Source organism: Hippichthys cyanospilos, chromosome 14 (assembly GCF_059441005.1).
Source record: "Hippichthys cyanospilos isolate Australia breed blue-spotted pipefish chromosome 14, RoL_Hcya_1.0, whole genome shotgun sequence".
NCBI lineage: Eukaryota > Metazoa > Chordata > Actinopteri > Syngnathiformes > Syngnathidae > Hippichthys > Hippichthys cyanospilos.
The window spans coordinates 20,206,406-20,218,453 of NC_142382.1; the positions used below are offsets into that span (position 1 = coordinate 20,206,406).

At 41.0% G+C, this 12,048-nt stretch overlaps 1 protein-coding gene across 4 annotated transcripts in view; it reads right to left on the minus strand.

Annotated features, from left to right (window-relative positions):
* The window catches only part of gabra2a (gamma-aminobutyric acid type A receptor subunit alpha2a), an 80,062-nt gene that overhangs the window by 64,915 nt on the left and 3,099 nt on the right, over positions 1–12,048 (minus strand). For all 4 annotated transcript variants that reach the window (XM_088432915.1, XM_088432912.1, XM_088432913.1 and 1 more), the window contains one exon: positions 10,925–10,992. In XM_088432915.1, the coding sequence (XP_088289041.1) occupies positions 10,925–10,992 (68 nt within the window). The remainder of the gene's footprint in view (positions 1–10,924; positions 10,993–12,048) is intronic.

The window sequence follows — 12,048 nt, forward strand, 5'->3', positions numbered from 1 at the left end:
TACTTTTATGTACTGTGAAATGCCTGTTTGACTAAATGAACTAAAAAACGGTCAGAAAAGCTATGACACATTGGAACATTAAGGTTCTCAACTTTTATGACTTTTCATTAAAGGGCGTGGCCTCTATGCAAACTCAAAGTCTGATGTCTCCCCAAAACGGTAAAAGTTGCTGTAATTGGACCTAGATAATCTGATGTTTGCAAAACTTCATATATGGGACGGGAGTCAATGTGAAACACACCTAGGAGCCTATTTTTTATCATAGTACGAGCGCCACCTAATGGCAGCAAAAAATATAGCAAATCCTTAACATTTTTATGTACTCTGCTGAGCCCCTTGAAGTCATATCCCTTAAATGTTTTCTGAAAAGCCAGTGGCCATGCCTTATGCCCTCCACAAATCAGTACGATGTTTCGACAGTGGCTGTGGCGTATATGGCATTGAAAGTCACAAAATTGGAACAATAAAAGCTGCAGTAACTCCACCCACATTGTCCCACCTTGTCTAAATTTTACATATTTGGTAATAGTCCTGCACTGAAGGGATCTACAACTAATTTTTCATCGTTCGTAGTCCTTGTTCATACCCCGACCTGTTCATACCCCAACGTACACAGGTCTGCGAGGGCCCTTTATAGCTGCTTGCAGCTCTAGTTATTATTATTATTATTTACTGTGCAGCGCTTTTCCATTTTTGAGGGCCTAAACATGCACGAAAAGTCACCAAAATTTGCACATTTGTCGGGCCCGGTGAAAAATTGGATATTTTTCTGTTTCCCAAAACAATGCAAAAAAAATGGCTCTGCAGCGCCACCTAAGGTTGAAAAAGTGCACCTGGTCCCGGCCCGTTTGACCTAGAGCTACGAAAATTTTTAGCCATATGTAGGACCTAGAGACCTACAAAAAAGTCAGCGCGAGCCATGTGCTCAGATGTACAGAAAAAGAGTTATGAATTTTTGAATGTGCATTTTTGGCCCATTTTTGCACGTTTGCAGGTCCCAAACTGCTCCTTGTTTCTCCTAAACGCTTTACTCAATCACCTTCAAATTTGCTGTGGTCCATATTCACACATAGGGGCACAAGTGGGCAAAATTTGGTGCAGATCCGCTGTCATATATGATAGGGGCGTGGCTTCAAATTATGTGTTCAATTTTTCCTTCGCCAAGAAGGACAAAAACCTTAATAACTTTGATGTACAAGCTTAAAAAAATCTAAAACTTCACAGACACATGGAAACATGTCTTTAACACGTTTAAAAAAAGGTTTTTTAAATACCTACTAGCGCCGCCTAGTGGTTGATTAAAATGTTATTTTTTACAATTTCATGTATTGTGCTCAGTCTGTTTGAGTAAAACAAATGAAAATTGGTCAGAATATCATTAAGACATGGAATATTAAGGTTTTAAAATTTTACAACATTTCGATAATGGGCGTAGTCTGCACGCCACCTCAAAGTCAGATGACTCGCCAAAACGAAAAAAGTGGCTGTAATTGGCCCCAAAATGGCCTTATGAGTGGAAAATAGCCTCTCACTCCCGGCCCGTTTGACCTAGAGCTCCAAAAATTTGTAGCCTTATGTAGGACCTCGAGCCCTACAAAAAAGTCAGCGCGAGCCATGTGCTCAGATGTACAGAAAGAGAGTTATGAATTTTTGAATGTGCACTTTTGGCCCGTTTTTGCTCATTTGCAGGTCCCGAACTGCTCCTTTTTTCTCCCAAACGCTTGACCCGATCGCCTTCAAATTTGCTGTGATGTTTTATCTGACTGTGAGGCACAATTGTTCAAATTTTTGTGATGATCCGCCAACAAATATGTTGGGGGCGGGGCTTTATATTATGCCTTTGATGATTACTCTGCCACATGTGAAACAAACCTTTATAACTCAGCTTTACAAGCTTGGAAAAATCAGAAACTTCACAGACACATGGAAACTTAAGCCCTTAACACAAGTGTTTAAAAAAATCTTCAATTGCTTATAAGGCCATCTAGTGGCAAACAAAAATGTCAGTCTGATGTCTCGCCAAAACGAACAAAGTTGCTGTGTTTGGTCCCAGATGGTCTTATCTTTTCTAAACATTACATATTTGATGGATTTCCAATGCGGAATACACCTATCAACGTATTTTTTGCTATAGTGCGAGCGCCACCTAGTGGCAGCCAAAAATATAGCATTTTTGAAACATTTTTACGTGTTTAGCTGAGCCCTTTGAAGTAATATCGCTGAAATTAAGTCTGAAAAGCCTCTAGACAGCCTTGCTGACCTCCACCAAATTTTACGAAGTTTCGATAATGGGCGTGGCCTTTACGTCCATTTTCATTCCGAAAATTTAACGGACCAGTAAAAGCTGCTGTAATTTGACCCAGATGATCTGATCTTCTCACAATTTCACACATTGGATGAAAATCTATTCCTGAAGACATCGACAAACATATATTCCAGTTTAAAGCTAGCGCCACCTAGTGGCTGCAAAAAATGTCATTAGTCGAAAGATTGGAGTCATTCCTGTTTGGTTTGACCTAACACTATAAAAGTTTTTAGGCATATGTAGGATTGTAAGACCTACAAAAAAGTCAATAGGAGTGATGTGCTAAGATGTACAGAATAATTTTTATGATTTTTTTTATGTGCAATTTTGCCCCATTCTTAGACATTAGCCGGTCTAAATCTAGTGCCTTTTTCTCTTAAACGGTTCGCCCGATTAACTTCTACGTTGGTATGGACTATTAGCAGATATAGCGGCACAAATCTCCCAAAAATTGTGAAGATCCCATGACTTGTAAGATGTGGGCGGAGCTTCAAATTGTTTTGAATATTTCCTTCGCCAAGAGTGACAAAAACCTTAATAACTCAGCTGTTTCAGCTTCAAATCATGTGAAACACTTGCAGGGAGTTTAAAAGTCATGCCCTAATACAGCTATGTGATAAACATCCAAATCATTTACAGCGCCACCTAGTGGCGGACAAAAATCTAATTTTTTACACTCTCATGTACTGTGCAATGTCTGTTTGACTACATGAACTAAAAAATGGTCAGAAAAGCTATGACACAGTGGAGAATGAAGGTTCTCAACTTTTATGATTTTTCAATAAAAGGCGTGGCCTGTATGGCAGCCAAAAGTCCGATTTCTCACCAAAACGGTAAAAGTTGCTGTAATTGGACCTAGATGATCTGATGTTTGCAAAACTTCATATATGGGATGGGAGTCCAATGTGAAACACACCTACAAGCCTATTTTTTATCATAGTACGAGCGCCACCTAGTGGCAGCAAAAAATATAGCAATTCCTTAATGTTTTTATGTACTCTGCTGACCCCCTTGAAGTTATATCCCTTAAATGTTTTCTGAAAAGCCAGTGGCCATGCCTTATGCCCCCCACAAATCAGTACAATGTTTCGACAGTGGGTGTGGCCTATATGGCATTGAAAGTCACAAAATTGGAACAATAAAAGCTGCAGTAACTCCACACACACTGTCCCACTTTGTCTAAATTTTACATATTTGGTAATAGTCCTGCACTGAAGTGATCTACAACAAATTTTTCATCATTCATACCCCGACCTGTTCATACCCCAACGTGCACAGGTCTGCGAGGGCCCTTTATAGCTGCTTGCAGCTCTAGTTATTATTATTATTATTTACTGTGCAGCGCTTTTCCATTTTTGAGGGCCTAAACATGCACGAAAAGTCACCAAAATTTGCACATTTGTCGGGCCCGGTGAAAAATTGGATATTTTTGTGTTTCCCAAAACAATGCAAAAAAAATGGCTCTGCAGCGCCACCTAAGGTCGAAAAAGTGCACCTGGTCCCGGCCCGTTTGACCTAGAGCTACGAAAATTTTTTGGCATATGTAGGACCTAAAGATCTACAAAAAAGTCAGCGCGAGCCATGTGCTCAGATGTACAGAAAAAGAGTTACGAATTTTTGAATGTGCATTTTTGGCCCATTTTTGCACGTTTGCAGGTCCCAAACTGCTCCTTCTTTCTCCTAAACGCTTTACTCAATCGCCTTCAAATTTGCTGTGGTCTATAATTAGACATAGGGGCACCACTGGGCAAAATTTGGTGCAGATCCGCTGACATATATGATAGGGGCGTGGCTTCAAATTATGTGTTCAATTTTTCCTTCGCCAAGAGTGACATAAACCTTAATAACTTTGATGTACTAGCTTAAAAAAATCCAAAACTTCATAGAAACATGGAAACTTATGTCTTTAACACCTTTGAAATAAGTTTTTTAAAATACCTACTAGCGCCGCCTAGTGGTTGATTAAAATGTCATTTTTTACACTTTCATGTATTGTGCTCAGTCTGTTTGAGTAAAACAAATGAAAATTGGTCAGAATATCATTAAGACTTGGAATATTAAGGTTTTAAAATTTTACGACTTTTCGATAATGGGCGTAGTCTGCACGCCACCTCAAAGTCAGATGACTCGCCAAAACGAAAAAAGTGGCTGTAATTGGCCCCAAAATGGCCTTATGAGTGGAAAATAGCCTCTCACTCCCGGCCCGTTTGACCTAGAGCTCCAAAAATTTGTAGCCTTATGTAGGACCTCGAGCCCTACAAAAAAGTCAGCGCGAGCCATATGCTCAGATGTACAGAAAGAGAGTTATGAATTTTTGAATGTGCACCTTTGGCACGTTTTTGCTCATTTGCAGGTCCCACATGTGACACAAACCTTTATAACTCAGCTGTACGAGCTTGGAAAAATCTGAAACTTCACAGACACATGAAGACTCAAGCCCTCAACACATGTGTTTAATAAATTAAATTCATACCCTGACCTGTTCATACCCCAACGTGCACAGGTCTGCGAGGGCTCTATATAGCTGCTTGCAGCTCTAGTTAATATTATTACTATTGTTATGCTCCCATGAAAAGTAATTTCCTGTGTCTATATAACAGAATAATGATATTATTATTATTATTATTATTATTATTATTACGCGCTCATGATATGTAATTCCCTGTGTCTATATCACAGATGTCAAATTTAAGGCCCGGGGGCCAAATCCGGCCCGCCACATCATTAAATGTGGCCCGCGAAAACAAATCATGTAAGTTTCCATGACCCTTGCTAAACTTTGTTCCAAAACTTTAGCTTGTGTATAATGAAAAATAAAGTTGAGATTTTTTGGTTTGTTCTGTTACAGTAACGTAAACAATAAGTGAACAAACTAGGTTGCTTTACTTCTGATTTCAAAACAACTAAGCCATCAATTTGTTGTTTACAGTAATAATACTGTGAGACAGTTTAAAATCGACTTGGTTTCCTCAACATACTGGCCCAATGAAGGAAGTTCTCGCTACAAAATGGCCCGCGACAAAAATGAGTTTGACACCTCTGGTCTATATTATACTTTCAGGTATCTACACCTCCAGAACAACCAGGCATATGATGTCAATAGGAATGACAAGCTCTGGAAGATGCATACGTTCCTAAACTACCTCACTGTCTGTGGCAATAATAATAATAATAATAATAATAATAATAATAAATATTTATATTCATATTACTATTATTGTCATTAAAATAAAAATACTGTCATAGTTTGGGATATTCTGACAACATTATTTCTAGAAGGTAATTTTGATTGTAAGCAAATGTTTACACTTGTATGTTAATTGAATAAAAATAGGACACATAATACCTATATACTACTTATACTACTTATATACATATTTATTACATTCATTATTATTGTACCTCAATGTCCGTGGAAGAGAATATGATCAAGTAGCACTTTATTTCCAATGTCTTGTGAACTAATTTCACTGACAAATCTATATTATTTACAATATTTTATTGTTTTTTCGTGTGAAGTTTGTTGATTTTCAAAAACAATACATTGAAGGATTATAATCATAAAGGTTCACGTGAACCCTCTGAAAATATTTTTGAATCATGCATCTACCAACTCCAGGGGCTGTGATGTCATGTACTTACAGTAGCAGGCATTACATTTCTAAGAGAACTTAAAGTATTAGAGGTGATTTTAAAGTCACCCATAGATTTGCTCGGTGTTCTGAGCAGAAATGGGTCCAAAAGTATTTTCTTTATTGAGACCAGTGATGATAAAAATCCAAAGTGGAATTTGTAGTGTTAACTCACCCTGTATAGCACAATAAATATAAAATGACTGATACAATTCAGAAACCATAAACAGCCAGGCACAGACAGCAGTGTGGTTCATCCAGTGTCACGAAAAATAAAGTGTGTGTGCATGTGTGTCAGAGCCAAGATACCAAAGGTAAGAAGGAGTTATATACACTTTGAGGTGGAGTAAAATTATCTGTTGCAAGTTTGATGAGGATGGAGAATGAAATAAACATGAGTCCATCTACTATTTCTTTCTTTTAAGGGTGCCATCTCGATCAGTCACTTCCATTTTTCTGTCCATGCCATTTACAGCCCACATTTGAGAAAGGTCAGGTGGGATTGTGATGGAAAACTAAGGAAAGCTTTTAAGACATGATGTGTGCATGAGGAATGGAATTTTAAAAAAAAAATGGAAAAATGTGCGTGAGATGTATATTCTGCTCATGCCTGAGTTTGGGGCAAGAGAAATGAGTTACCGGTAATAAAAATTAAAAAAGAAATTGATTTTTTATATATATATATATATATATATATATATATATATATATATATATATATATATATATATATATAAAGAGAGAGAGAGAGAGAGAGAGAGAGAGAGAGCAGGTTCAAACCTGGTTACGTTTGTTCAGTATGTTAAACGTTTTTCGTACTTTTCCAGCATAAACTCATTTACAAAACAACAATTCGAATCTACATGCTTTCACATACCTCTCGCCCTTACCTTGTAAAACCGAATAATTCAAACTGGCTCCGAGGTTTCCCTCTTTTCGGTAGAAGTCCAGGGAAAAAGCGCGAGAGTTTAATACAGTGAGAAAAGAGCCCGGATGTACAATTCAACTCAGAAGGGAGTGAATGTGAATGACTCGCTGAATTAGCACCACTCCTTGATCTTTTTCGTACTGATTTTTCTGTTGATAACTTCTCACTTCAAGGACAGCAAGAATGCACACAGCCTATGGCAGGGCATTCAGGCTATCACAGACTACAAACCTGCACCACAAAGCTGTGAGAGCGACATCACTCTGCTCAACAACCTAAACAGTTTCTTTGCACGCTTTGAGGAATAGAACACCACCTGCCCACAGAAAACACCACCACCTCCGCACGACCAGCCTCTGTGCCTGTCTGCTGCCAGCGTGAGGAGGACACTCTCCGCCAGCAGGTCCAGACAACATCCCGGGCAGGGTGCTGAAAGACTGTGCAGAGGAACTGAAAGATGTTTTTACAAACATCTTTAACACCTCCCTGAAGCAAGCCAATGTGCCATCAGGCTTCAAAGCTGCCACCATCATACCTGTGCCAAAGAAATCCTCCCATCCTGCTTCAACGATTATCGTCCGGTGGCACTGACACCCATCAACATGAAGTGCTTTGAACGACTAGTCCTGTCACACATAAAATCCATCCTGCCCCCCAGCTTGGACCCGTATCAGTTCGCCTACAGGGCAAAGCGATCCACAGACGACGCAATCTGCTCTGCCCTCCACCCGGCACTCACCCACCTGGACAAGAAAGATTCATATGTGAGAATGCTGTTCATAGACTTCAGCTCAGCGTTCAACACCATAATACCCCAACAACTCACCTGCAAACTGGACAAACTGGGCCTCAACACCTCACTCTGCAACTGGCTGCTGGATTTCCTCAGCCAGAGGCCTCAGGTGGTGCGAGTTGGCAACAACATCTCAGGCAGGATCACCCTAAGCACGGGGGCCCCACAAGGCTGTGTGCTCAGCCCCCTCCTCTTCACCCTACTAACACACGACTGCACAGCAACCCACAGCTCCTACCACCTCGTGAAGTTTGCTGACGACACAACACTCATCTCCAACGGCGACGAGACCCACTACAGGAAAGAAGTGGAGCTTCTGACCGGATGGTGTAAAGACAACAACCTCCTGCTAAACATCAGCAAGACCAAAGAGATGGTCGTCAGCTTTCAGAGAGGCCGCACCCAACACCCCCCACTGACCATCGATGGTGCTGCAGTGGAGAGGGTGAGCAGCACCAAGTTCCTGGGGGTGCACATCAGCGATGACCTCTCCTGGACCACCAACACTGCATCTCTGGCCAAGAAAGCACAGCGGCGTCTCTACTTCCTGCGCAAACTGAAGCGGGCAAGTGCCACGCCACCCATCATGACGACATTCTACAGAGGAACCATCGAAAGCATCCTCACCAGCTGCATCACCATGTGGGGCGGGAGCTGCACCGACTACAACAGGAAGGCTCTACAACGCATCGTGAGGACAGCTGAGAGGATTATTGGTACTCCGCTCCCCTCCCTGCAAGACCTGTACACCACCCACCTCGGCCGCAAAGCCGTCACGATTGTCACTGATACAAACCACCCTGCACACAGTCTGTTCAGCCTCCTGCCCTCCGGAAAGTGGTACAGGAGCATCCGCTCCCGCACCACCCGACTCAGGAACAGCTTCATCCACCAGGCCGTGAGACTGCTGAACTCTACCCACCTCCCACCCGTGAAACTGCTGAACTCTCTCTCTCTCCACTCCTCTCTCTCACATTCAGCCCCAGCCAGAAGAAACACCTAGCTGGCCCCCCACCTAAACTCAAAACTTTACTCATGCACTTGCAAAATTTGCACAGACTTGCTGCTGCCATGTTTATTTATAATTATACTTCTATTGCACTAGCGATTACACTTAGAACTATAAAAACTACCTCAAATGCACACAACTGGGACAACCACAGCCAGAGTTGTCCTGCTTTGTCTCGTACTGTTGGATTGTCCTGTCATATGCTGCTACTTATGTCTTGTCTTGGGGTACTCTTGCCATACCTGGTTTTTCGTATTTAGTTTGTAGTTTTAGTTGTTAGTTTAGCAACACTAGGCAAAGTAGATCAAACATACTGCACTTTACATTACTATAGACAAGTATCTAGCTTTTAGGTTTGTCTCGTCTTGCGCACCTGCACTTTGTTATTGTACATGTAAAACGCAGAGGATAGTGAGAAACGCAATTTCGATTCCTTTGTATGTTAAGCACATGTGAAGAAATTAACAATAAACTTGACTTTGACTTTGAAAGGACGGACCTGATCGTGGGGAACCGCTGAGTGGGAAAGACAATCACCGCAGTTCTAGTTCATCTCGCCCCAGTCCTTCGATAGAGCTGTCGACGCAGGATAGTGTGAGCCGGGACCTTGACCCATCTGTTGGTGGCGCCCGGCTGGCTCTTTTTGTTATGTCTTGTAATGTGCAATGCTTTGCTGAATGAATAAAAAGCAGGCGGGGACACTTGAGCGACGAAAATGCTGTTGGCAACGCATGAGAATGTACGCCAAACTTTTCCCTTTGCTAGCGGAGAAAAGTCAATCTTGGCTGGTCTGAGTTACTCTTTTGCTGCTTAGCGGCTAGGCATGTCCTAGTCTTCTTTTAGAGATTTCTCTGACAGGGCCATAGTGCACTTCATTGGTATGTGTAGATCAGGTGATAATTTGGGATACTGCAAGCAATATATACTGTAGTACGTCAAAATGCAAAGCCTTGGGCTATCATGGCTTTGGATGCCCTGTGAAAAAAAACCTTTCACACCACAGGAACTATTTCACTGTACTGGTAGCATGAGTTTCCATTTCCGTTCACACCAAAAAAAAAAACCTTGCCGTGTAGGGAAGGTCCTCTGGAACAGACTCGACTGCGTATTGACGGAGATGACCAACTCCAATTTGCTTCAAAAATGAGTAAAGGTCAGTCGCTGACGGAAGTACCACCACGAGCTAGCACATTTGTGACGCAGAGTTTTAAGCACAGCAAGCCCACGTCCAACTAAGGCAGGCAGGGATCAGAAATCCCGCCACAGCTAGAGCCCAATCCGTGGCATGTGCTTCCCTGAAAGCTGTGCATCTCAAAGCACATTTGGAGGGACACGGAAATCACTTGCTCCATGGAAGCTCCCGCCAGTGCTTGCCTTAGCTGAGTCTTTTCATGTCCTCCGGCAAGCTCTCCATGACACAAGCTCCCAAAGAAAACATGGACCCACACCACAAATGGTCCTCTTCACTGTGTACTTTTAGCTGGCTTCCTGTCACAAAGCACCCGCTCAAAGTGGGAAAGTGCTCGCTCCACCAGCAGACTCGTAGTTTTGTTGATAGATTCTATAACATGTTATTTAGTATGTATGGTGTTTTCATTTATTTACATTAGTTTTCTGTTTTGAATTGATGTCTTCTTAGATAACGCATTTGAGTGACGTGTGTGAGAAAGAGAGGGAGTGGTGTGGTAGAGCTAGAGTGATGAGAAAAGGGGAAAAAAAAATAAAGGAGACCTGACTACGCGTTGTTCCTGTCGTGATGTGCTATTTAATAGGAAGACATCAGAATTAGGACTCACGGTTTTACCCTTTGAGAATCCGAGAACCTTCATCCTTCTCATAACGTATAAGAATTTATTAGTACGGAGCCATTGGAGCTTCAAATAAAGAAATAGCTAATTGGGCTCTATTCTCATGCAGTTTGTGGCAGCTTCTTTAGTTCATCATCTTGCTTGTCATTCATCTTTTTAATGACAGGAGGGGGAAGTGCAAAACCCCCCGCCTCACGTCATCGGTCCAATTTCAATAAGCTACCCCATCTGCTGTCCCTCGATATGAACGCAAGCTTGTGGGCCGCTGATGGGGCCGCTGATCGGACCCGGAAACCCCACGACCAGGAACTCAGCTCCTGGACTGTTTGGTGTGAAAGGGGCTAAGGATTTGGACGCCCTTTGACTGTTTTGCTTGCTCTCATATAAAGTCTGTAGCATTATTTAATTCTGGTTGAGCATGGCAATGGCGGGAGAATTGTTAGACATACCATGTCCGTGTCTGACACTGGGCCAAAGCTGGTCACATAGATATCAGTCTTGACTTCTGTTACACGATCTATAGAGAAACAAAAAAAAAAATACTGATTTGAAAATAAAATATATAGCAGTTCAATAAAAAGGCAACTAGTGTGAGGTGAATCTTTTTCACCTAGCACTGTGGAAGCATATTGTTAAATATGGTTTTGTATGTTACCTGGCTCTTCATTTTTATTTACTTAACCCTTATTGACTCAGGTAAGGCTATTGAGACCAGATTCTGATTTGCAATGTTTGTCTTGGCTGCAGAGAGCATGACACATGGATCACATTGGGAATGTTTTAGCTGTAATTTGCACTATCAAAATGTGCTAACGGTATTAAAGCTAAGTGTCTATCTTTTTGATCTGACATCAGGGTTTTCTTTTGTGTGTTTACAGTTGAACAAGGTTGGTCATATTGACATTGAGTTATTATGCTCTTGAGAGTTTAGAGTTATTTTTTGAGTTATTATTGTTATTACTTTGAGTATTACTATATTGTGATTGAAAACGTTTTAAAATATGTCATTAATTGAGGGTGCGCCTTATAACCCGGTGCGCCGTATAGTGCGGAAAATGTGGTACATTAAAAAGGTAAGTGAGGATATTTTTCAATTTTACATTCGTAAATATGTGATGATATGCACGGAATGCCAAGTAAGGCGCTACAATAAAGCCTAACACGGCATCATTGTGCTATGTTGGCCAACTTCAAAATGAACATATAAACTAATACAGTGGTTCTCAAATGGAGATACCAGTACCTCTCGGGGTACTTGAAGGAAGTCAAGGGGGTACTTGAGGTTTTAAATAAAACAAACGAACAAAACTGCAAAGGTCATCTCAAAATAATTATTGAATTGATTAGATGTTTCAACAAAACAAATTCATAAAACAAGTATTATGTTCAGTAGACTATTCCCCTCAAACTAGATTGGTTCGACTAAACATGTCACGTGCCACCTCTCGTTACCTGTGAAGTTAATTATTTATTTTCGTCAAAAAAAGTTCTACTATCATCCCAAAAGATGATGTTTAATATTTTTCTGTGGAAAATATTTCCATTATATTTAGAATTATTTCTTTTTTTAAAT